General features: G+C 42.8%; 1 protein-coding gene across 2 annotated transcripts in view; it reads left to right on the top strand.

Moving 5' to 3' along the window:
• LOC310827939 (macrophage mannose receptor 1-like) overlaps positions 1-27,218 on the top strand; it is a 50,281-nt gene that overhangs the window by 5,595 nt on the left and 17,468 nt on the right. For both annotated transcript variants that reach the window (XM_083704617.1, XM_083704618.1), the window contains exons 4-19: positions 2,484-2,642; positions 3,540-3,653; positions 4,926-5,069; positions 7,992-8,174; positions 10,044-10,201; positions 11,226-11,339; positions 13,485-13,600; positions 15,270-15,418; positions 15,532-15,731; positions 16,768-16,889; positions 18,756-18,840; positions 19,774-19,912; positions 20,535-20,570; positions 21,991-22,160; positions 23,166-23,233; positions 26,586-26,686. In XM_083704617.1, the coding sequence (XP_083560743.1) occupies positions 2,484-2,642; positions 3,540-3,653; positions 4,926-5,069; positions 7,992-8,174; positions 10,044-10,201; positions 11,226-11,339; positions 13,485-13,600; positions 15,270-15,418; positions 15,532-15,731; positions 16,768-16,889; positions 18,756-18,840; positions 19,774-19,912; positions 20,535-20,570; positions 21,991-22,160; positions 23,166-23,233; positions 26,586-26,686 (2,058 nt within the window). The remainder of the gene's footprint in view (positions 1-2,483; positions 2,643-3,539; positions 3,654-4,925; positions 5,070-7,991; positions 8,175-10,043; positions 10,202-11,225; positions 11,340-13,484; positions 13,601-15,269; positions 15,419-15,531; positions 15,732-16,767; positions 16,890-18,755; positions 18,841-19,773; positions 19,913-20,534; positions 20,571-21,990; positions 22,161-23,165; positions 23,234-26,585; positions 26,687-27,218) is intronic.

The raw sequence follows: 27,218 nt of genomic DNA, 5'->3' as shown, positions 1-27,218 counted from the left end.
AGACAGATTTCATCTGGTCCCCTCCCAACATTCAGTGGGGAGCAGCTGAGGGGGGAAGGGGTTTGGTATGGTGTAAAGCAGAGCTTTCCAAACTTCTAATGTTGGTGACACACTTTTTAGACATACATCATTTCATGACACAGTAATTTAGTTTTACTAGCAAACCAGAAGTTAAACTACCGTATTTACTCAAATGGAATGTGCATCTTTTTTGGCCAAATTATGTTGCAAAAAATAGGGTGTGCATTAGATTTAATGGTGCATTTATATTTGCCAGCAAATACTTTTTTGGTTTCAAGGTTTTGAAAATTGAGGCGTGCATTAGATTTGGTGGCACATTAGAGTCGCATAAATGCAGTAAGCCATTTCCAGCCCCAGGAGCATTTACACGATACACCTACTGACACACTAATGTGTTGTGACATACAGTTTGGAAAGCTCTGGTGTAAAGTGTGTAACTGCACATCTTTCCCCTGCTGCAAGAACAAAGCAGAGGGCAAAATGTATTGGCAGACTTCTGTTCCTTGTAAACATGCATCTATGATTTTTTTCACTCATATACTGGCAATTTTCAGGATGCAGTTGCATACAGAAGTTTATCTATTTGCATAGCTCTGAAGTGGGACTTGCTGTTTACCAGCACATTGACTTTATTTGCATTGTTTTGCTGGGATTACTGCAAGGGTTCTGACACATGGGTCGAAGGGGTCAGATTTGGGGGAGGAAGGGAAGCCAGACTCCTAGCTTTAATTTTGAGAAGAAGTAAGTCAAATGGGCAGATGTGGAGAAAGGGACTGTGGATATTGTCCAGTAAAGTTAAACCCATTCATTCAAATAAAATTCATTGACAGTGGTACCTCGGGTTAAGTACTTAATTCATTCCGGAGGTCCATTTTTAACCTGAAACTGTTCTTAACCTGAAGCACCACTTTAGCTAATGGGGCCTGCCGCCGCTGCACAATTTCTGTTCTCATCCTGAAGCAAAGTTCTTAACCCGAGGTAATATTTCTGGGTTAGCGGAGTCTGTAGTCTGAAGTGTATGTAACCTGAAGCGTATGTAACCCGAGGTACCACTGTATTTATAATCTGCACTTTTATATATATATAAAAAAAATTCAATGGGTGGTATAAGATAGGAGGCTTTTAGTTTGTCATCATAAATGAGCTGTTTAGAAGGATGCTTCTCCTACAAAGAGAAAAGGGAAGCAGCCATTATTTTCTCTGTTTTATAGATTGTGTAACTTAAGCAGAAAATGTGGGGCGACAGGACTTTCCCCTGTGGATCAGAACAAAATGGATATCAATAATGTCAGGGCCTCCTACAGTATGAAGCCTGTACTACTTCATTAGAAAGTGAGAGGGATAAGCATGTAGTTCACTTCAAAATCAAAGTCTACAGCTGAAGTAGGGTGCTAAATCCAGGGTACAGCTAGATTTCATCTGGTCCCCTGGTCCCATACCAACCCCCAGCTGTTCAATGGGGAGTAGCTGAGAGGGAATGGTGTTCAGATATTGTACAAAGCATGCAGGTACTTTCCTTGTGGTAAGAAGCCCAAAGCAGAGAAGGAATTTGAAGGTATAATGAGTGGAGCTACTAAAATTAAATACAGTGGTACCTCAGGTTACATACGCTTCAGGTTACAGACTCCACTAACCCAGAAATAGTACCTCGGGTTAAGAACTTTGCTTCAGGATGAGAACAAGAATCATGCTCTGGTGGCGCAGCGGCAGCAGGAAGGCCCCATTAGCTAAAGTGGTGCTTCAGGTTAAGAACAGTTTCAGGTTAAGAACAGACCTCCAGAACGAATTAAGTACTTAACCTGAGGTACCACTGTATGTTCCTCCTTATTTGGGGAATGTGTGTAATGGTATGTTAAAGGTGAATGTCCAGTGATGATTTGTGTTTTTATGGAGCGGGATGTGACAAAGCAGAAGTGAGGTGAGGGGAGCTCTGGGGTCAAAGGTGAATTTACGGAAGCTCTACAGGTTCAGTCACACTGAGTGCACACCCTCAGGAGCTCTGCCAGGGCTGCCACATGATTATTTAGAATGGATCATGAAAGGAGGAGGTGGGGTAGAATTTTGGCATTGCCTAGGGTGCCATTGAAATTTGAGACCCCAAGGAACACCACTGCTGGGGTAGTACAGGCCACACATTATTTATTATTGTTTTTATTTATTAAATTTGTATGCTGTGATGGCCTGATTGCAGACAGAGTTCCAGGACCTGGGGGCAGGTATCCATGTTTCTCCCTTGCAGATATCCACATTGAATGCATGAATATGGGGCTTGAGAAGCCCTCTGATTATGGAGTGAGGTCCAGTGATGCTGCCCAAGTATCACATAAGCTTCTATGTTTCTCCATATTTGAGGTATTCTTTTGATAAGTGGTATGTTAAGTCATCAAATGTATCTCACTTGTAGATTTAGCTTCACCATTGGTAATTTTATAATTTGATGTTAATGTTAACAATGCTTACAGATGATGAATTTTTCTGGACCAGAAACCATTGGACAGGGGATCTGTATCAGATCAATTCCTACTCAGCTCTAACATGGTACCAAGCAAGCAAAAGTTGCCAGCAACAGAATGCAGAATTATTGAGCATCACCGATTTACAAGAACAAGCATACCTGACAGGTAGGACATAACAAGGCATACATGAAGAAGCATTCGGTGTCCTGTGATATTCTGCTAATTAGTCAATACCGTCTCAACTACAGACAGCAACTTCATAAACATTATATTAAGAAGTAACCTCACCCCTAGACGAGTTTCGAACAATCCCCATACAGGTTATCCGTTGCATCTCAGGTTACCAAAGGATCTGGTAGTTCTTCTATGTCTTTAACAACTGTATGAGGAACTGCATATAGGATTGTGTTGGTTGAAGATGATGAAACATTGTACCTGCATACTAGACAAAATGTTTCATCTAATTTCTCCCCTAGAAGCATAAAAAATGAGTATGGTTGTACCTTGGTTCTTGAACGGAATGCGTTCCAGGAGTCTATTCGAGTTTGAGAACCAAGGCACAGCTTCCAATTGGCTGCAGAAACTTCCTGCAGCCACTCAGAAACCACTGAAGCCATGCTGGAAGTTCGGCTTCCGAAAATCGTTCAAAAACCAGAACAATCACTTCCGGTTTTCGATCGTTTGGGACAGGAACGTTCGAGTTGCAAGGCGTTCGGCTTCCAAGGTTCCAATGTATTACTTTCATTTTCTCATTGGCCCCTGCCTCCAGCTTCCTAACTGTAAACCTCATGCTACATAATATCTGCTTACCTGGGGCTCCGGAGGAGGGTGTTTGCCACACAGTATGACTGCAGCCTGGCCCAGGAGGCCGCCATCTTCCTGCCCAGCCCGGGGAGGGGATGGCCACTTGGTACCCCCCCCCCACCTCCAGCCGTGCTGTGGCCTAATTCAACCCAATACCAGTATCCTGTGTCCACTCTGTCAGCCCTCCCTACAGCAGCTGCAGACATCATGTGCCCGTGGCAGTGATTCAGTATGACTGATATTCTTTTCCTTGAATAGGATTAATAAATGATAAGAAAAATGACTACTGGATTGGATTGAACTCTTTCGATGTTGAGAGTGGGTGGCAGTGGATTGGCGATCGTCCTTTCAGATATTTAAACTGGGCTCCAGGTGAGTAAACATTGGCATGCCAACAACTAAATAAATACTGAAAGCCATCTCCATTTAGTATTCAGTCACATGTGGTATTATTATTATTATTATTATTATTATTATTATTATTATTATTATTATTATTAAAAATTGTATACTGCCCTATACCTTCAGGTCTCAGAAGGGTTCACAGGATAAAATCACAATATAAAAACACAGACAAAAAAAAACACAAAATCAAAATAAATATGGTAAATGCTTCAAGGCAGCAGTCAGCAATGTTGCCTTAAATTCCTCTCCCCTCTTGGTACATAACTTTAACATATCCAAATAACAATACTAGAGGCTCCAAAACTTAGCCAATTATTAGTTCAATTTTGGTTATTCTATCCTCCCAGACATAATAGTGTCTTAGGTACCAGCAGAAGAAGAAACACACATTTAAACACATACAGAGTTATTTTCCATTTCAATGTCAATCAAACAATTATAGTTAACAACATATTTAGGAGAAGAAAAGGCTAAGGAGTAAACCAGACACAAATCTGGAGTCCCTAAGACAGTGGGAAGGCACCCAGGGGCGGAGGAGGTGGGGCGCAGGGGGGTAGTTTGCCCTGGGTGTCACCACTGAAAGGGGTGACAAAATGCTGGGCAGCACTCACGGCGGGGCCTGCAGCACGCCCGAGCCACGTGTCTCTCCTGGGAGTGACATGGTGGCTTACCCCAAATGGTCGGCCCGCTGCCTCCCCCTCAGCTGTAGGTCAGCTGAGTGGGAGAAGGCAGGCAGACTTCTTGGAGGCCCCACGGAGCATCCTGCTCCGGCTCGCCCTGCCCCACAAGCAGATGATCGGCTTGCTGCGTCGCTGATGGCACCTTATACACCTCCTTCCTGCAACTCCTGCAGCCAAACTGGTGCCAAACGTATTTCTCTGCTTTCTTTTGAACCACACCAGTAAGGCCAAGAGTGGGGTCTTGTCATCTGGGTAGCCAAGGACTTCTATACACACTGTCCAGGCTTGCACCATGGGGAGGTCATTTTGGTGCTGTTACTGCAGCTGTTTGAGTTCATCCCCAGAGGCGCACTTTATTGTCTCTCGGACAGTCAACAATAACAACACAAGCCTTACCCATTCCATAAAAGGGCTGTATATACATGCTTTAATAAAACAATAAAGTGTATTGGTATTTAAAATCTTGTAAGCAACATCTTGAAATAAATAATGATTACAGTGCTGCTATGTTAGTACAAAGCAAAAAAATAATTACAGTTTTTCTCACTCTTTCTTAAAGGTAGCCCATCTCCAGAAACAGAAAAGATCTGTGGATCATTGCAGTCTGAAAATGGCAAATGGCAGAATAAAAAGTGTCAAGATAACATTGGGTACATTTGCAAGAGAGAAAATTCTTCATTAGATAGTTCTGTTATTTCTTCAGGTAGGATGCTGCACTGGGGATGAAGTTTACCTTTATATTGTTGTATCATAAGTTATGGAGTGTGTCAGTGTCCAATATTTCTTAAAACTTTTCTCTAGTAATGGAGGTTTTTCTATCTGTAGCAGTGTATGCAATGTGAAGCAATTTATTGGACTCAGATGCTGGAGGAAATTTTATCAGTAGCCAAGAATAAGTTATCTATCGGTAAAGATGTAAGGTGTTGTCTAAAAAGGCATATGTTACAGGAACCTGCACCACATATGGTCAGTGTCTGAGTAGATTTCCATGGGATGGATATAATCTAGAATTCAATCCTGAAAAAAAGATGGGAATTATAGAAAAGAAAGAAATATATTGGAACTCCTGTACAAAGCTCAAACAGTCTTCCCCCTACACCTAACTTTGTGATTATTACATTTTTGTGTAAACCTTTGTGATCCTTATGAATGTGGTTTATAATTATTATCAGTCAAGTCATTGAAAAGGTGTGAGTTGTATGCAAAGAACCGTGAGGAGGAGGAAAGCAGAGCCAGAATTAGGGTGGCATGGGCAATTTCCCCACACAGGGCACCGAGCCAAGGGGGAACAAAATAAGTAAATAAGGAATGAATGAATGTGAAAATAAGAAATGTTGGGGAATGCCAATTTTTGTCCTTGCTCAGGGTGCCATATTCCCAAAACCTGCCTCTGAGGAAACTATCTGCTAGGACTGCTGAGAATATATGATTGCAAGTTTATGCCATACTATAAAAGTTTATATGTTCTATGACATTTCCTTGTGCTCCTGCTTGCTCAAGATCTTGTGCAAGTGGAAGGATGTCTTCAGATTTAATTTCACAATTTCCTGCAGTAAAGGCTGGAGACCTCAGATGGCCTGCCACTTCCACTCATTCCACTCGGCTGAGCTGTGCAAATTCATAAAACATGCCTCACGGGGGGGGGGGAGACCCCACTTCCCAGTCCCACCTCAGATCTTGTAGACTTGGCTCACCACCATTTTGTTACCTCAACTGGGTTTTGAAGTGGTTACAGAAGGGGGGTTCTTACCAGAAGCCTCTTCTGCAGAAGCTTTGACCACTTGTGGTGATGCAGCCTCTGCAGGTGCAGCTAATGATAGGGCTTCCTCATGACCTGGTACAAACCTAGGACCTGTTCAACAACTTTCCTGGGATGAGGGAGCCCCATGAATTGCTAGGGTTAAGTCTGGTAAAAGATAAAGGTAAAGGTACCCCTGCCCGTATGGGCCAGTCGTGTCCGACTCTAGGGTTGTGAGCCCATCTCACTTAAGAGGCCGGGGGCCAGTGCTGTCTGGAGACACTTCCGGGTCACGTGGCCAGCATGACGAAGCTGCTCTGGCGAGCCAGCACCAGCGCAGCACATGGAAACGCCGTTTACCTTACCGCTATAAAGCGGTACCTATTTATCTACTTGCACTTAAGGGTGCTTTCGAACTGCTAGGTGGGCAGGAGCTGGGACCGAAAGACGGGAGCTCACCCCGCCGCGGGGATTCGAACCGCCGACCATGCGATCGGCAAGCCCTAGGCACTGAGGTTTTACCCACAGCGCCACCCGCGTCCCCCAGTCTGGTAGACCCCAGTAAAGGGGCTGTGTGAAGTCCCCTTCTGCATCATACATGACGTTTGTCTCAGTCCCAAATTCTGTCATTGGATTAATTGGCAATACATAATTTCTAAGGACCGTGTGTATATGTGTGAGAGAGAGCAGGTTGCCTTCAACAAGTGTGGTGCCACAGAGTTCTGCCTTTGGCTTGGATTAAGGAACTGAGGTGATGTTTATCAAATTTGCAGATGAAATCAAACTGCGAGGGGAAGATGATACTGCAGAAGTTAAAATCAGAATTCAAAAGGACCTTAACAGATTGGAGAACTGGACCAAAACTAACAAAATGAATTTCAACAGGGACAGATGTTTTAGTGAATTTCAACAGGGACACTTAGCCAGGAATAACCAGATTCACAAATAGAAGATAAGGGACACCTGGCTTGACAGCAGTATATGTGAATAGGATCTAGGGGTCTTAATAGACGACAAGCTTAACATGAGTCAACAGTGTGAGGCAACAGCCAAAAAGTTAATGCAATTCTAGGCTGTACCAGCAGATGTATGTCCAGACCAATGGAAGTAATTGGGTCACTCTATTCTGCCTTGGTCAGACCACAACTGGAATGGAATACTGTGTCCAGTTCTGGGTGCCACAATTTAAGAAGCATACTGACATGCTGAAACATGTGCAGAGGATGGCAATCAATATGATCAAGCATCTGTAAACCATGCTTTATGAGGAACAGTTGAGGAAGTTGGGCATGTTTAGCCCAGAGAAGAGAAGTCTGACAGGTGATATGATAGTCATCTTCATATGCTGCCTTCATATGTCAGGCTTTTGGAGCTTCCCAATGGCCGTCAGAAAACATAGCAGTTAAGGCATTGGGTAGGATCCATAGTAATTAATCAAAAGGGGTGCTGTTGTTTGGGTTTGCCTTCCAGGAAATTGGGGTACCCTGTTAAAGGTATTCCAAGAGAGGTGCTCATAAGCCCAGATGGGGGCTGAGGACCATAGCACTCCCCTTGGTGGCGATTCTGATGGGTTGCTCCTATTTGGCGTAAGTCATAGGGCATTCCTATCTCAGAATCAACCCCATTGCTAGCAGTCAGCAGACGGGCCGACTGAACAGGGAATCACCCAATGCCTGAGCCAAATTCATTTACATCTGTAATCAATAAAGTTGTGGCCTGTTTTGATCCAAGGTCATAGTCCTGGTTGTTGTTTTTTAAATAAAAAAAAAAAATCATGTATGCAAGGCACCAGGCAGTGAGCTCAGTGAACCTGAGCATGCAGTTTTGTTTTTTTTTAAGGAAATCCATCCAGTCATGCTATCTTAAATATGATTTCTCTCTTTTTAGGTAGGTCAAAGCCTATTAAATGTTCAGATGGCTGGGCTGACTATGAAGGCCACTGTTACCGCCTTTACAGACACCTCAAGACGTGGCCGCAGGCACTATCATCCTGTCGAAAGGAAGGTGGAGACTTAATAAGTATACACAACATTGAAGAACACAGCTTCATCATTTCTCAGCTAGGCTACCGTAAGTACATCCAGAAAGTTCCGTTCTCCTGGTATCCAAGATATGTGTGAGATAAAGGGGAAGAGAGTTTTTGAAGATTCAGGGCAGATAGAAGAAAGGACTTCTTCACGCAGCTCAGAGTTAATTATGGAACTCGCTCCCAAAAGAGGCAGTGATGGCCACAAACTTAGATGGTTTTAAAAGAGGATTAAACAAATTTGTGGGAAAGAGGGCTATTGATGGCTATGAGCCATGATGGCTATTCTCTGCCTCCACAGTTGGAGGTAACAATGCTTCTGAATACCAGTTGCTGGAAGCCACAGGAGGGGAGAGTTTGTTCTTGTGCTCAAATCCTGCTTGCTGGTTTCCCAGAAGCATCTTGTTGGCCACTGTGAAAACAGGATGCTGGACTAGATGGACCAGCAGGCTCTTCTTATGTTTTGTTGTTGTTGTTGCCACATGCTGGAATAGAATGTTATTGGGACCCCTTCCCTGATTAAAAATATTTTGGAGGGGTCTGTTGTTGTTGTTGTGATGATGATGAATATGGAACACAAAAATGTCAGATGTGAGATATGGCACAGACTATTACAGCCTTCCTCAGCCTGGTTCCATCCTGATGTTTTGAACTACAAACCCTATACATTTCAGCATAACCAATGGGCAGGGAAGATGGGAGTCATATTCCAAAACATTGGAGGGTACCAGGTTAGTGGAGATGCTAATGCATCTGTAATACTGCATTATGTGACTGACACTCCAAAATAAACTTTTTGGCTTGCCGGGGGGGGGGGGATTCAGGCCTGGGCTCTCCGCCTAGCTTTTGGGGCTCTCTGTAGGCGACACGCACTGGATGTGTTCAACATCCACCACAAGAGCCTTTGCTTTGCTGGTAATGGCTCTTGCTTGCCTAGATGGAGAAGACAGTATGGCTGCAAGGGTCACTCACCTAAAATTCAGGGTGGGTGGCAGTTGCAGTCCTGGAGCATCTCCCCAGGAGCAGAAATGATCATTTTGCCCTCACAGCTGGCCATTGGAATACTCCTCAGCCAGCTGCGCAGGATGATGGGATTATCTGTCAAAATTCTAAATATTCTGGGCCAATCAAGCCCCTGGAGGGGTGGTTTGAGCAGCAAAGCCAAGTACTAGTCTTCACTCTGGTCCACCTCTGGAAAATGAAAAGCCTGCTGAGCATTGGAGCCTTCCCACCAACCCTATATGCTGTTCCTTGGGCACCTCGTTTTGAAGACTTTGCTGTGGTTCAAAATGGTCGCTGTATTAGGGACTGGGAAGGAATTTACCTGCAAAATTTTTTGCCTGTTTGGGGTTTCTCTCTTCCTAATAGTAATCATCACATCTTTCAGTAGATAAGGTATTGGGTGGAATCTTTAGTCTGTCTTTGTGTGCAGGCTGACATGGTGGACCACCCCGACCACAAGCAGGTACGATATCTCAGGGTATCCTGGAAAAGTCGTCAGAATCAAAGTTCTGTCCTGAAGCCAAGTGGGGAGCAGCTGGGCTTCCAATTGTAGCCCAGGGCAGGCCACCTTAGTTGACCCACATCTTGAGGTGGCCCTTAACCTCAGGCATGACCCTGACCTAGCTTCAGCCTTCTCCTAGCCAATACACAGCCAGTGCCTAAGCCTACCTACATCTGTAATCAATAAAGTTCTGGCTAATTTTTAATCCCCAAAAGTTGTTGTGGCATCTTTGTTTCTCCTGCCTTCCCTTGCCGCTACCTTCCACAGGGGGGCTCACTGCACATGGGTGTGCAAAAGCCCATAAGTTATGTGTGACTGAAATGTAGCATTGCTCTACTCACTGTGAAACATCTGGGTTTATTGCAATTAAAGTCAGGGAGTAAATAACATGATGAATTTGTGTTCTTAGAGCCGGAGGATAGTCTATGGATAGGACTGAATGACCGGAAGACTCAGATGTATTTTGAATGGAGTGATGGATCTACAGTGAGATTCACCAAGTGGCAGAAAGGAAAACCCGCACACATAAATGATGTGCAAAACGACTGCGTATTCATGAATGGGGAGGTAAAAATAAGGAACGCTAATAGAGATTTGTTCCCCTTGGATTCGTCTTTGTGTGAAAGACCAAACAGCTAATCTGACACTCCCACAGCTGTGCTAGTGCACACCAAACTTTCCTACACTGTCCTTGTACTGTCCAGGTAAACAGCATAATTGGTGTAAGCAGGCTGACTCCACAACATCCTGCCCACCATGCCAGCTGCTCCTGCTGAAAGCTAATTGTATACATTGCAATTCTAGGAGAACTAAGAATTGTAAGGGGTGTAAGGAGACAGTGATTTGCATCCCATCCTTTGTTACTCATAATTAGCATTGTTTCCATACCACTACATGAAAAATGATCTTCTTTCTTTTTCTTTTTTAAAGAGAAAGCTTCTAGCAGATATGACTGTGCCATCACTTTGGTGGTGATGCTTCAGTTCTGGGCATCGCTAAGTGTACCTTCCCATAATTAGAAAAATTAAAATAAATTTCACAATTAGTAAAAATAAATCAAAGAATACATTTTGCAAAGTAAAATAATATGCCTGATCTGCAAACAAACATAAACAATGCATTTTTAAAGACAAGATAATAGAAATCTGAATTTTATATTTGGAACATCTACAAAGGTGGGAATTAGGCCCCCTCACCTTAAGTTCTCCAGTTGGGATAGAAGTATATTTTCAAATGCTACCAATTTTTTGCAGGCTGAAACCTGACTTTGTTTATCATTAACAGGCTTGAAATAAATCTCTCTCTAATCCTTTTTTCTTGGTATTATTGGTTTAGGCCGGGGGTGGAGTGCCATTTTAGCTCATTATCTGCACCACCACTCACAGTCTCACAACTTATTCTTTTTTCTCAGTATAGAAATGCATTATTGTAGAGGCTGTAGAATTCAGAGCAGTGCAAATGTAATGGGCGTTTTGTGCAGCTGTCCCCCTTGTGCAAGAGTAGAAAACTTTGCATCAAGAAAATGAGAAAGTGTAAAGATAGTCTACCCTCCTTTATTGAGATACGTATTTCTTCACCTTTCCATCTCCAGAATGGATACTGGGCAGATAATTTTTGTGAAGAGGAACTTGGTTACATCTGTAAAAGAGCACCTTTGGCAATTCTTTCTGAAGAACCTGAAATTGCTGATCCAAATTGCCAAAAAGTAAGTATAAAGTAAATCATGTAGTAGTTTAAAAAGTGAAATAAGCATATATGCTATCCATTTCTATTCTTAATATTCTATTCTATAAGAGTCTAGTCTATAGGATTTGTTGCCCAGTGATGCAGAGGCACCTCTAGCCTTGAGATGAGCTGTACAGTTTCTCTCTCCCACATACACACCAATTGCTTGCCCTTCCTCAATCACATTCTCCCATCTTCAGCAACTACAACACCATTAGCTTTCCTCACTTCTTTTATTTTTTACTGCTAGTAATGGGAAGATCTACACTGTTATCCTAGAGGGTTTTCTGTTACTTAAATTTCTCTTTCTTTTATTTGCTTATTGAGAATAACAATTTGTTAGCTGCACTGCTAGTACTTAAGGTAGCAAACAATGATAAATAAAGCAAAATAAAGTAAACTCAGCATCACTGCCAAAAATGTATAAAACCTTGCCAGGTGGTGAAAAGGCCAAAGAGAATAAATGTGTTTCGCGCACCCTCTGGAAGGCAAATAAATAAAAGCAAATGCAGATTTCAGGGAGGAATTTGCAGTGCCTTGGGGCAACTTTTTCAAAGGCCCTGCTTCCAGCAGATACGCAATATACCATCCTCCCACTGCCCATAACAAGAAGAGACATTCTAATAAATCTGTGCTGGTCTCCAAGGTATCAAATGCTAAGCTTAATCAAATTTACTTGGAACCATGGAAGCTTCACTTCTGGATTATAGCCAGTAACCACACTTCAAACTGAGTTCTCATGTGCTTATGGAAGTGTGTGTTCTTTGGGGTTGTCATAGAATCATAGAATTGTACAGTTGGAAGGGACCCAAAGGGTCATTTAGCCAACTCCGTGTAATGCAGGAATCTCAACTAAAGCATCCATGACAGATGGCCATCCAGCCTCTGCTTCAAAACCTTCGATGAAGGATAGTCCACCATCTCCCAAGGGAGCCCACTGTCTAATAGCTCTTACTGTCAGACATTATTCCTGATGTTTAACTCCATTCTTGTAATCAGAATACAGGTCCTGCCCTCCAGAGCAGGAGAAAACAAGCTTGCCCATCTTCTATGTGACAACCCTTTAGATATTTGAGGATGGCAATCGTATCTCCTCTTTCCCTGGCTAAAAATACCCAGCTCCCTCAACCATTCCTCATAAGGCTTGGTTTCCAGACCCTTGATCATCTTGGTTACCCTCTTTTGCACACATTCCAGCTTGCCAATAGGCTTCTCAAATTGTGGTGCCCAGAATTGGACACAGTATTCCAGGTGTGGTCTGACCAAGGCAGAATAGAGCAGTGCTGTAGCTTCCTTTTATCTGGACACTGTACTTCTGTTAATGCAACCTAGAATAGCATTAGCTTATTTATTTATTTGTTTGTTTGTTTGTTTGTTTGTTTGTTTTTGCTGTATCACATTGTTGACTCATGTTAAGCTTGTAGCCTACTAAGACCCGTAGATGCTTTTCACATGTACTACTGACAATCCAGGTGTCCCTTGTCTTATATTGGTGCAGCTGGTTCTTTCTGCCTAAGTGCAGAACCTTACATTTGTCCCTGGTGAATTCCACACAAAACGTTTTGCGATTCAGATAGCGCCCTGTGTGCATTTGAAGATCCTCTATTGAATACATGGAGCATTTCCTGAGTCAGAGAAAAGTTTTGGACAAGGGAAGCTTATGCATATGCCTTGGAGCCTCTATGTGTACATTAAAGGCCCTTTATCAGCCTTTCATTGTTAATGTATTTAAATGTAAAGTTTCTACTTTATCCCTTAGTTATATATCAGGATTGTTCTATTTTCACTTTTTGGTTTCACACTACTGCAATTTTCAAAAGGGCAAAAAATAATAAAGATTGTCACATTGGCTGGGGTAGCAACTTACTGGCAACAGCGCTGAACGTCTCTGATTCATTGACCTATCCAATAAAAAAGAAGCACTGCAAGTTCGTGCACTGTTGGGGTGATGACATCATTGTCCCAGGCAACATATAGGAGAACTCTGTGTAAGTTCCATGATGTCTAGTGGTGGATGTGATTCGCATCTCAGTAAATGTTCAGCAGCACCATTAAAATAAACTCAATGTCTCCATTGTGGTAATATTGTGGTAACATATGGTTGTTGGTTCTTCTATATCAACAGGGCTGGAGAAGGCATGGTTTCTACTGTTACTTAATTGAACAAACATCTGCAACATTTTCAGAAGCAAAGACATCATGTGCAGCAAATCACGGATCTTTGACTTCTGTGGAAAACAGGTATCAAAACTAAATGGTCTTGCTGTTAGGAGGGCATATACTGTATTCCTTTCTTCTTCCCTTTGCTGGACATGAAAGATAAATGATTACTTTTCTTGTGACTATGGGTTGTTTCCAGCTAAGGTTTGCTCACATTAAACTTGCTGATGGACATAAATTATCCATGCTCATTACCGTATTTTTCGCCCCATAGGACGCACCAGCCCATAGGACGCACCTAGTTTTTTGGGGGGGAAATAAAGGGGGGAAATTATTTTTTCCCCCAGGTGCTCTGCACTAATCCCGAAGCTTGGGGCGTGCGGAGCTCAGCGCGCCCCAAGCTTCTGGGTGCCGGCAAGGTCTCCGCTAGCTGTGGGAGAGCCGCGCGGCTCTCCCATGACTAGCAGAGCGCTGCGCTAATCCTGAAGCTTGGGGTGTGCGGAGCTCAGCGCGCCCCAAGCTTCTGGGTGCCGACAAGGTCTCCGCTAGCCGTGGGAGAGTTGCGCGGCTCTCCGACAGCTAGTGGAGCGCTGCGCAAATCCCGAAGCTTGGGGCATGCGGAGCTCAGCGCGCCCCAAGCTTCTGGGTGCAGGCAAGCTCTCCCACGGCTAGCGGATAGCTTCCTGAAGCCTGGAGAGCAAGAGGGGTCGGTGCGCACTGACCCCCTTCGCTCTCCAGGCTTCAGTGAAAGCCTGCATTCGCCCCATAGGACGCACACACATTTCCCCTTCATTTTTGGAGGGGAAAAAGTGTGTCCTATAGGGCGAAAAATACGGTAATTTCAATGGGTCTACTCTATTGTGAACAGGACTAACAACCATATGTGTTTTATGTGAGTGAAATGTGTAATTGCTATATTTCTTTGTCACATAATGAATATTAAGATGTGACCTGTAGCCTGTGACTAAGCTACTTTCTTGAATTAGCTGCTCTGTGTTTCTTGTGAATTTCCTACTTGATTTGCAATCTGTGGCTTGCCTCACTTTCCTGAAACTTCTGCACTGCATGGACCTTGCACTCCTTGTCACTGATTTCATTATATGCAACTCCCAGTTTACACGGGGCACTGTTTGTCTAAGTGAAATTACATATATTTGAAACACCACTGAAAAAGCCTGCAAACACCTCATTCTCCTCTGCCCCCACCCTGTTCTGCCCATTTTTGTATGGGGTTTGGGTCACTTCCAGGTTCAACGTGATGCATGCATGCACAGTCACAAGCATATTGGCTGTGCCTATAATGGTTGCTGCCTGTATTGTCCTTGTGTGGTGGGGAGACTTTCAAATCCAGTGTTTTTCTTTCTCAAGTGAGTGAATGTTTTCTAGGATTCCTTATAAAATCCCCAATCCTATATGTATGTTACACAAGTCGCCTAATGTGCAGCCTGGGCTGAGATTCTTCTGCTTCACAGTTATTTGCCTGGATGCACTTGTATTTTTTGTTTTTCACTTGTAAAATTGCTGTAGACTGAATTGTATAGATAGATGCAACATGCCAGTATATTGCTTAGTGATAGTGGATCTATTGATTGAGACACATCCCTGTCTCCACTGTGACCTGTCCATTATCCTGCTAGGCTCTGTACTTCAACAGGAAGAGAACTGTCCTGTGGTAGGCCATCAATTTAGTTTTAAAATATAGGAAATTTAAAATAATTCGAAAGAATTGATTACATATTCTTCTCCACAGATATGAACAGGCCTTCCTGACTAGTCTAGTTGGACTTCATTCTGAAAAATATTTCTGGATCGGCCTTTCAGATGTAGAGCAACCAGGGACATTCAACTGGACAAATGGAGACGGTGTTCTGTTCACCCACTGGAACTCAGGAATGCCTGGTAGGTATTGCCTGAAGTCCATCAGGAATGGTATTTCACAAAGGCTTTCTCCAATTGTTTTGAATATCTGTGAAGAACAAGGCTCAACTGAACTTTTCTTGTACTTCCAAAAGGGCAACAACCCGGCTGTGTTGCCATGAGAACTGGGACTGCAGCTGGATTGTGGGATGTTGTGAACTGTGAGGAGAAGGCAGCCTTCATTTGCAAACGATGGGCAGATGGTGTGACAACAACTCCTGCTCCCAAACCAACTCCTCTGCCTGCATGTCCAAATGAATGGCACCCAAGCAGTACTAGACCTGTGTGTTTTAAGGTAGGTATACTGTTTCTTGATGACGCAAGTGGCACTGTGGTCTAAACCACAGAGCCTAGGGCTTGCCAATCAGAATGTCGGTGGTTCCAATCCCTGCGACGGGGTGAGCTCCCATTGTTGGGCCCCAGCTTCTGCCCACCTAGCAGTTCGAAAGCATGCTAAAGTGCAAGTAGATAAATAGGTACCACTCTGGCGGGAAGGTAAACGGCGTTTCTGTGCACTGCTCTGATTCGCCACATGACCCGGAAGCTGTCTGTGGACAAACGCCGGCTCCCTCGGCCTATAGAGCGAGATGAGCACCTCAACCCCAGAGTCGTCTGCGACTGGACCTAACGGTCAAGGGTACCTTTACCTTTATACCATTTCTTGAGTCAGTTTCAGTGCCTGTTCTTGCTTGTCTCAAAACAAGGATGGATACATATTTCAGTATGTCTGTTTTAATTTCAGTGTTACTGCTCAGTGCAGGTTTTTTATCGTTACTCTTTTTATAGTGGGGTTTGGTTCCATGATTTATATGAACTGCCAATATTCAATTGCTTATTAAATGTTTTATAGATGGGGAGAGTGGAAGGTAGATCTCTGGTAGGTTTGCAGTAGATCAAAATGGACTTCCAGAACTGGCATTAGAGCAGAAGAAGCAACCTTCTGACCTTCTGTAGAAGAAAGACTGTGCTTGTGCAGCTTATCCAGGACTTTCAGATGGAAACACAGAGAGATTTGTGCTTCCCTGTGTTACTTGCTCCCTCAAGAACCACCAGTCTTTGAGTTCCTTGTGCAAAGGCAGGAGGAAGGGCAGCTGGTGGGAGGGACAAAATGTTGGGAGGAAAGTTCAAACTGGCATCAGTGGGAGCCTCCTGCACAAAGCTATTTCCCTACATTTTAAAAACATGTACAATTATGCCATGTCTATTTTGGTCATTAGCCACTGTTATTAAATGCCAAATAGGTGTTCATGCAAACCACACAAATCTCACTGTGAATGAATTTTGCAAGATTTGTTTATTACCAATATGCAATTGTATTTATATGCATTTAGGCCTATTACAAAGAAGTAAAGAACAGGAAATCTTGGTTCGAAGCACAAGATTTTTGTAAAGCAATTGGAGGAGACCTAGCTTCTATTCACAGTGAAAACGAAAAAGATGTTATAAAGGAATTGTGAGTTTCATTAAATGGTTTTTCCTTCACTTTGTCTCAGTATCAAAAAGGGTTGGGGAAGACATTTGCATTTTTTTCTTGTGAACCTCCCAACTGACACTTCCTGAACCAAGGTGCGAACCCAAACACCTCTCTCCTCTGAAATGCATGTACTAAAATGGCCTGCCTCTCACTCACTTCCTTCACGCCCCTCTCTCTCTTTGCCCAGGTTCTGTAGCTGCAGTTTGTGTGTAACTGTCTTACAATGCAGTTGTACCTTGGAAGTCGAACGGAATCCATTCTGGAAGTCCGTTCAACTTCCACAACATTCAGAAACCAAAGTGCAGCTTCTGATTGGCTGCAGGAAGCTCCTACAGCCAGTCAGAAGCTGCAGAAGCCCCGTCAGAAGTTTGGCTTCCTAAAATGGTTTGCAAACCGGAACAGTCACTTTTGGGTTTGTGGCATTCGGGAGCCAAAACATCCGAGAACTAAGCTGTTTGAAAAACCAAGGTACGATTGTAAAGGAAACACAACTTGCTATATGTTGAGGTGGTAACTTTTCCTACTGCCCCACACTTTCCAAGAGCACCTCCTGTTTCCATAAATGAACCATGTGCATAGGGTTGGGTGCATGTCCAGAACAATATGAGGATAGAGTTTAGCATGTAAATATGAAGCTAAAATGCAGGTTTTCAAGCTGTTTGGTGATGGAGATGGTTTGGACAGCAGTATCGCCTTTCCCATAAGTCCCTATTTTCTTTTTTAAATAAAGGATTTGTAAATTTAGCTTGAAAAAGAAAGAAAAAAAGATGGCAGTGAGAGCGAGGCTCACTTGTAGGGTGATGGTTATTGTGGGTGGACAAGCAGCATGGCTCTGCTTGGCTGGGGTGCTCCGGCATCGTCAGTGGCTTGCCCACCCCGGGCACCAACAACTCACGCTATGCCACTGCTTTCAGTCTCCACTTTGCCAAGCTTTACTAAAAGTAAGAGCTGATGCTGGCTCCTCCCATATTTCATATTATCTCACCACTTCTTGAACATTCATCCCAGTGACCAGCAGCTGAGAGCTACTGATTTTCCTAGAAGGAACTACATTGTCACATAGTTAGCTTTGTTCTGAGGGAGGCTTCTGGGAAGCAAAGGGAGAAAGTTTTAACAAATGTATAAATGAACTCATGGGCCGCAGAGGACTGGGGACACCTGAATTATAATGTGGTCACCTATACAGAACCAATAACTTAGTTTGAAATCCAGGTGTGCTTAAGAATTGACCATGTGAGCAGAAGTTAGACACACACAGTTCCTGCTCCAAACAGTATACCCGCTCCAGAAATCTGATACTGTACCAAAAATTAAATGTATGAACTGGTGATAGATTCATTTATGCTATTTTTCTAAAGAATATCAAGCTAGTCGCAATACAGACAACTTCCCATTTGCACACATTGCTGCAAACCCATAAGTGGCACGACAAAGCACAAAAACAGCCCCAAAGAGTGCAAAAACTGCAAAAAATGACACAAAAACAGCACACAGCATTCTCATTAGCTTTTCCAAGAGCAATCCCAGCAGCCTTTGCATTGACCTTTGAGGCCAGTAGAGAGTTGGAGTTTGAGAATGGAGGTTTGGAAGGAGCAATTGTGGCAGAGTTCAGTGGTCTGCTATTTTTATTTTAAAAAAGGTTCCCAGAGGTTTTGGAGGGTGTTTACAGGCTTTTTCAATGATGTTCAATAACATGGTTTTACTTAAAGATATGGTGCCTTGGAATGTATCCCTTGTGTAAATGGGGAGTGGTCTGTACCATGAAGTTTAAAAACCAACTGTATCTACATCCATATTCTGTTTGCAATTTTCTGATCTCTGTATATTTATTGTTATATATTTTAGAATTAGGAAAAATTATGGTTATTATTGGACTGGTTTCAGTGAGTTGGCACCCAATAAAGGATATACTTGGAGTGATGGATCTCCTGTAAGTAAATGACCTCTTACTCTCGAAGTGAACATTGACAGATCCCATAGCAGTGTTTTTGATTTTAAGTCACTGGAAATTTCAGTTTTTATAAACATGATTTGCTTGTAATCTCATTTTTAGATTCAACACTTACGGCAGTTACTACAAAGCAGTGGCGGAGCTTCATGCTCTAGCAATGGGGGGTGGAGAGCAGACGAGGGCGTGGCTGGCTGACATCCTGGGGGCATGGCACGCGTCCCGGGAGCTTGGTGCACTGCCCAGAGGAGTGTGGCATGCATCCTGGGGCCGTGGGTGCGGGGTACCAGGATCGCGCTGCTGGGGGTAATGCACTCCCACCACCCCCTCTTCTTCCACCAGTGCTGAAGAGTTGCTGCTTGTCTGGTTGGATTAGATTTGTTTTTATATGTTTAAACTTTTTTATTTCAAAAACAAGGATACTGGAGCAGGAGAGCACACGTTGACTGCTTGGTTTATGTTGTTTTGAGTATGTGGGCAGGTAGGCGGCATTCCTGGAACCAACAAGTGTTAAAATCAAAACAATGATTCAGATTCCTGGAGCAGCCAGGCTAGCTTCTTGGTAAGGTAACTGGCCATCCCAGTAACAAAGGAAGTGGTTTGGCATTAGAGGAAAAATGGGTGGGGGCCCCTCTCTCAACTCGCTTGTAGTTAGAAAGCCAAAGGCATGGGCCACAGGGCCAGTCATCTAGATAACTTACAGTGACCTGAACTGATTCTTTATAATAACCTATAGGATCAACACACTATTAATAAACAAATGACAGCCCATCTCTCTCTCTACATATGCACATGCACACATGTGTACAAATCTTTTAAAGACTGAAACATAAGTCTGTCTCCTTTTCTGTATATTACCGCTAAAGCTTTTTTTTTTTTTTTTGAAAGAGTAAGAAATCTTTATTCCCACTGTAGGTAGACTTTGAAAGGAAATTTTATCTTAGTGATCGTTACCATGAAGACACGGGATGCAGAGCCATGTATGTCTATAGTTCGTGGCAGAGTTCTGACTGGTGTGAACATTTTAAGAACTGGGTTTGCCAAATAAAGAGAGGTAAGGTACCCTTTTAATCTAACACTAGTTCATTAAGCAAAGTGAACAGGCTTTATGCTGCTCTGCTGAAACCTGGCATTTTAACATTTTTATTACATGCCTAACTTTTCAGAGGAGGAAATAATAATGTGAAATACATTCAGCCGTCATTAAGAATGTTGCAGAGTTCAGATCCTTGGCTGTCATATTATGATATATGAAGTACAGGTGTCTCCCCATTTGCGCGTGATTAGCATGCATGCTCCCTCTGACATGTGTGCCCTTTTTGGCACCAAAAGGGGCAGGAACAGTACAAGGTGTGGGCAGAACAGGGAAATCCCCACTCATGTTCATCCCAGCGATGCACACGGTAGCCGGGAACAAAACCCCAGTGTAAGTGGGGATTCCCCTGTGTTCCATTTTGATGAGAATGAGGGATCTAGTGCATCAAATTCTTGGTGAATACAGAAGCCACTGATTGTTCTGTCGCATTATGTCATTACCTTTGCGTCAGAATTACAGAAATGTCATATGCTATAAATGACACTTTAATTTTTGTGTACTCCTGTTTGCAATATGAAACGATGTAAGAAAATAGAAATTACACTAGGGTCCATTATAATTAATGTGTTTTGTTTTTCAGGTGTAACATTGAAAAAAGATCCAGTCGATGGTTTTGGTATGTTGGGTGATTCCACCTTTCCTTGGGTCATGCATGCCTCTTTTAAGCAGCACCATGGAAAGTGGGGCTGGGGCTGCATTATCAGCTCTCTTGGACCATTGATGGTTCTGCCAAAGATGCAGGTGCTCTCTGGCTTGGGCTTGTTCAATTCTGCCTTCCCTCAGGTCGCACAAGTTTAAGTAGCCCCAGGGAAAGTGAGAAAGGAGCCACCCCACCAGTTTCTTTTCATCCATTGGAAATTCTGTCAGGAGCCAGAGGCAGATGCTTCCTAACCTGGGCTTGCTTGCTTGGATTACATATAATTGGGGAGGGACTGTATCTTAGTGAGAGAGCATCTGATTTGCATGAGGGAGGTCCCAGGTTCTCCATATCTCCAGGTAGGACTGGGAGGCATCCCTGACTGAAACCCTGGAGATTACAGCCTGGCGGTGTTGACAGTACTCAGTTAGGACCAGTGGTTTGGCTTAGGCACCCCCTATGTTCCTGAGTGTCAGATCTCCTTAGCTGCTGTACATCATATTCTTATAACTTGAGTTTATTCTTCTCCTCCACCGCCCCTTTATTATTTTTGCATTTTCATTGGCTAGGCTAAGAAGATTGTATCACTTTGAAATGTAGGATTGTTCCTCCACTTTTTTTTCAGGCTGCACTGCCGGTGCACAATTTAACAGCTTGATACACACAAATTAGCACACACACTGGCAGAATGTGGTTCTCCAGCTTCAGAAAAACCACCTGCCTGCCTGAAGTTTAGTTGTACTAGGCAACTACTGAGTGTGAGAGCAAGAGAGATGTTATCTCAGTACAATCGTACCTTGGAATTCGAAAGGCTTAGTTGCCGAACGTTTTGGCTCCCAAACAATCGCAATACGGAAGTGAATGTTCTGGTTTTCCAATGATTTTTGGAAGACGAATGTCCGGTGCGGCATCCCCAGCTTCCAACTGGCTGAAGGAAGCTCCTGCAGCCAATCGTAAGCCATGCCTTGGTTTTCAAATGGTTCCGGAAGCCAAATGGACTCCTGGAACACATTCCATTCTGCAACTAAGGTATGACTGTACTATGTATGTCTACCCAGATTTAAGTCCCACTGAATTAAGTTCAAGAGTGATGATGTCACGACCCCACTGCCCTTCTCCACAAAAAGATCGCCCATCATGGGGATGAAGGCTGATTCTGTTTCATATCTGGTCCGAAACCCAGACTGAAAAGGCCAAGAAAATCAGTTTCAAAACTGAAATAATGTATCTGTCTAAAGTAGGAGGGTCCTCATTAAGATCACTGAAGTTGCTTAGCTGGACCACTTGTTGTGTGAATTAATGTTATTCACATGTTTATATAACTCTTCAAAATCTTTTGATGAAAGGTAGCTGAGAAATATTTTAAATCAAATAAATAAAAATATGCTTTCTTTTGCAGAATATAAATTTACAAGAATTGAAAATGGCTGGATTTTGTATAATGAGAGCGAGTACTATTTCAGCAATGCAAGTTCATCTGCAGAAAGAGCATGGGAATTCTGCAAGAAGCAACATGCAGATCTTGTGGTCATTGAAAGTGAAACTGAAAGACAGTTTTTGTGGAAATACGTAAGAAATATATGGAACATATGCTTTCTTAATCAAATATAGCTGGGTTTTAAAAAGAGCCAGATACATTGTTTGATAATAGGCTATCAAATGTTTGGGAAGAGCAGAAACTTCTCAGTAGATTCTATGGGACCTCTCATGAAAGCATGGTGGGCTTATCACTCAAAGTTTCACCTTCTGTCTTCACCTGCCCAACCACCCTTTCTACCTTTCTCTTCACCCATTATGAAAACTTCTTCTAGCCCCTTCTTATTCCTTCCCTCTTCTAGTTGGTTAAATGTTTAGTTGGTTGGTGGTTATTTTAATTTGGGTATAACTGTTAAACTGCTTATTATTGCTGCTGCTGGTGGTGGTGGTGGTTTCTATTGATTTGTTGGTTGGTTTGTGGCTCATATAGGATATTTTATTTTCCAATGTTTGATGCTTTGTTGTGATTTTATATATGTTGTAAGCCTCCCAGAGTGGCTAGGGAAACCCAGCCAGATGGGCGGAATATAAATTTAAAAACTATTATTATTATTATTATTATTATTATTATTATTATTATTACTTATTAGTTCTTTCCTCTTTATTTTCTCCTTTTATTTCATTTGTTACTTTTCCTCTTCTTTGTCTTCACTAAGAATTACAAATTCACTAAATGAACAACAGACCAGGTAAACACCGTGCTATATTATGGCCTGGAAGCTGGTGGAGTGGGGTGCAATGTTACTGAGTTATATAGAAAATAGAAATCTTCAAATAACCAGCTAAAATTGAAACATTTTTTTTTTAACTTTCTTCTGTGCTTACCCTCATTGTAACTGACAGGTTTTAATTTGTTTTAATTGAAAAGCTTTAATTTTATTTTTAAACAGCATGGACATGCTATGTTCGTAATTACAAACCTCTTTCTGTCTTGCCTGATTCTGCACTTCCTATGGGACAGCTGAATTATCTTGCCCTGGAGAATATGTGATTGCTTTATTGTTGCATTTACTTCCCATTTTTCTTTATATGTTGTAGAATCAGCTTTATCGCAGTCATTATGACCATTATATTGGTTTAACTGTGGATTTTGAAAAAAGTTACCGGTAAGTAAACACAAGTAAACAAACAAACAAACAAACAAACAAAAAGTAGAAATCAGATTTTTAGTTCTTGTGCACAAAATAGCAGTTGTCATTTTCATCACTGGATAACCTTCCTTTGCCTAGAAGGGACGTGGGTAGCACTGTGTTCTAAACCACTGAGCCTCTTGGACTTGCCGAGTAGAAGGTCGGCGGTTCAAATCCACGTGACAGTGTTGAGTTCTCATTGCTCTGTCCCAACTTCGGCCAACCTAGCTGTTCGAAAGCATGCCAGTGCAAGTAGATAAATAGGTACCGCTGTGGTGAGAAGGTAAACAGTGTTTCTGTGCACTCTTCCACTCATCATTGTGTTCCATTACACCAGAAGTGGTTTAGTCATGCTGGCCACATGACCCAGAAAGCTGTCTGTGGACAAACACCGGCTCCCTTCGCCTGAAAAGCAAGATGAGTGCCACACCCATAGTCACCTTTGACTGGACCTAACCATCCAGGGGTCCTTAACCTTTTTTAAACCTTCCCCCCTCTCTGCTCTGACTCTGACTGGGTCTAACAGATCTCAAAATATACCTTCTATGATTTACTTATTTACTTACTTATTGCATACCTCCAGCAAAATACAGTGGTGCCCCGCAAGACGAATGCCTCGCAAGACGAAAAACCCGCTAGACGAAAGGGTTTTCCATTTTTCGATGCGCCTCACAAGACGAATTTCCCTATGGGCTTCCCTATGGGCTTGCTTGCGATTTTTTTTGCTCCCCCCCCCTTTTCCTAAGCTGCTAATAGCCTCTAGCCGCTAAGCCGCTAAGCCTTTAATAGCCGCTAAGCCGCTAATAGCGCTAATCCACTAAGCCGCTAATAGGGTTGCTTCGCAAGACGAAAAAACCGCTAGACGAAGAGACTCGTGGAACAGATTATTTTCGTCTTGCGAGGCACCACTGTACATTCTTAAAATTTACTATGCTGCCACAACTCTCTCCCAACTTTATTAAGACTTCAGGCACCACCTTCCCAATGACAAACTTACTGTACTCTAGAATCATGGAATTGTAGAATTGTAGAGTTGGAAAGGAACCCCCAGGGTCATCTATTTCCTCCAAGCCTTCTGAGGGCACAGCACTCCTTTCTCCTTGTAACTGGTATGGTGCAATGGTTGGAGTGTTGGACTATGGTAGGCATAGGCAAACTCCAGCCCTCCAGATGTTTGGGACTACAATTCCCATCATCCCTAGCTAACAGGACCAGTGGTCAGGGATGATGGAAATTGTAGTCCCAAACATCTGAAGGGCTGGAGTTTGCCTATGCCTGGACTATGGGCTTGGAGGCCAGAGCTGAATCTCCTCTCAGTCATGAAGCTCAGTGGGCCAGTCACTATTTCTCAGCCCAGTGCATCTCACTAGGTTGTTGTCATGATAAAATAGAGAAGGGAGAACTATGTACGCCATCTTGAGCTTCACAGAGGAAAAGGTGGTGTGCTGTATTGTTGTTTAGTCGTTTAGTCGTTTAGTCGTTTAGTCGTGTCCGACTCTTTGTGACCCCATGGACCAGAGCACGCCAGGCACTCCTGTCTTCCACTGCCTCCCGCAGTTTGGTCAGACGCATGTTTGTAGCTTCGAGAACACTGTCCAACCATCTCGTCCTCTGTTGTCCCCTTCTCCTTGTGCCCTCCATCTTTCCCAACATCAGGGTCTTTTCCAGGGAGTCTTCTCTTCTCATGAGGTGGCCAAAGTATTGGAGCCTCAGCTTCATGATCTGTCCTTCCAGTGAGCACTCAGGGCTGATTTCCTTCAGAATGGATGGGTTTGATCTTCTTGCAGTCCATGGGACTCTCAAGAGTCTCCTCCAGCACCATAGTTCAAAAGCATCAATTCTTCGGCGATCAGCCTTCTTTATGGTCCAGCTCTCACTTCCATACATCACTACTGGGAAAACCATGGCTTTAACTATATGGACCTTTGTTGGTAAAGTGATGTCTCTGCTTTTTAAGATGCTGTCTAGGTTTGCCATCGCCTTTCTCCCAAGGAGCAGGCGTCTTTTAATTTCGTGACTGCTGTCACCATCTGCAGTGATCATGGAGCCCAAGAAAGTAAAATCTCTCTCTGCCTACAACACAGGGTGTGCTGTATACATGTAAAATAAATAAATGCCTTCTTTATCCGTTGAGGAAGAGGGCACTGCCCTATCTGCCTGAATCCTAGATGTTGTATATAGCTTGGATGTGATGTGTCCTTATTTCTTGCTCCTATTTTGCTCTGCTCCCAGCTACACCCTGAATATTGAAGCAAAGACAGTCTCCCTCTCCCAATGGCTGCCCTTTATGATGCCACTAGAAGAGACTGAGAACAAAACCTGGCTTATAGTTGTCACTTTCTCCCACACCTGGAACATCCATCCTTTCCTCCATTCCAGCCAACTAAGGAGCAAAAAGAAGGCATGGCCGACCTTACTTCTCCCCACCACACCACCACCGCCACAAGCCACCTTCACTTCTCCCTCACTGCTGCCCCTCCATCTGGGCATTAAGAGGAAACTTTCTATGTAAATGAAGAACCAGTTAGATCTTTTGATCACCATTGCTTCGGAAATATATGCAGACGTATATAGGAGCCATCTTCTAAGGGCCATGGGGTTTTGGCCCCCACAATAAAATATTTGAGGGAGCTGGGGACCCTCCCCCCAAAAAGTAGATGGGTATTGCCTTCAAATGTTGTGTATTATATGAGGCAGGGCTTACCTGCCCTCCCCCAATGACTTATTCAAGTTGACACCCCTGAAGACATATCAATTAGGCACTTGATTTAATGCTTGGGTGTTTTTTTTAATGCCCTGATTTGAATCAGTGCACCCCACTGCCTTTTCTTCTATGGACAGTTTATGGTTCATAATCACTGACAAGAAGTGGATAGCTTAATCACAAATTTTGTTAAGCTTCATAATTGAGATAATGCTATCTATTAATATTATTTTATGCATTATCTTAAAGAAAAAGTTTGCTTGCCTCAGGCATAAAATCCAAATAACCTCGTGGTGATAAAAAATGATATTAAGGAAAGTAACAGGCAATTTGCTCTGCTTTAATAGCATCTCAATCTTTAAAGATAATGATTTTTTTCTGAGCCATTTTGGCTCCATTATTTCAGCAATACTGCTGGATATATTTAATATTGTTTCCTCAAAAAGAAAATCTGACAGCGCTGTCTGATAGAACACTAAGGTCAACAGCTAAACCGTTTTATTAGCTTGGTGTTCTTTGGCCACGGAGCTCTAAAAAAACCTGAAAACCATTGTAAAAATATGCAGTATAAATGGAAAAGCTATGACTTTGTTCTCTCCAATACTGTCATATCATTTTCTCTAGCTGGTTGAATGGAACTCCAGTTACCTATGAAGCCTGGGCACCCAATGAACCCAACTTTTCAAATGAGGATGAAAATTGTGTCGTCATGTATTATAGAACAGGCAAGTAGAATAAAATATTATCATTCTTTTAAAAAAATCTGAGAATGTGTGTGCCTGATAGTGGCACAAAATTAATTTATATATAGTTAACTACTACACACTGGTCCCAGCACACGTATTAAATCTTAGAGATATGAATTTCTTCTTTTCAGAGCTAAAAACAAAGTTTCTCTCCAAACACCGACTCCATTAGCCCGAGGCTGGAAATAATCTAGAAATAATCATTAGCAGGTCTTTTTCTCCGGCTGCTTTCAGAGAACCAAAGACCCAAAATGGTGCCTTGTAATTGAATACCTCATGTGATCTAAGTTAAACACCTGACAGAGCTAGCAGAGATACATTCTCAGTTAATTATCAACTTTTTAGGCACTCTGCTGGTCTTGTTTAGTTCAATGGAACTTCCCATACTATGCTATGCTTTTAGCAGTACACACAGAGAGTTATACAGAGTTATTTTAAATTTCGATGTACAATGAAACAATTATACTTAACATGACAGGATATTTAAACGTTTTAAAGCACACTTGAGGCT

This window comes from Podarcis gaigeae (assembly GCF_964106915.1).
Source record: "Podarcis gaigeae genome assembly, chromosome: 12".
In the NCBI taxonomy this organism is placed as follows: Eukaryota; Metazoa; Chordata; class Lepidosauria; order Squamata; family Lacertidae; genus Podarcis; species Podarcis gaigeae.
This window is presented reverse-complemented; position numbering and strand designations above follow the sequence as displayed.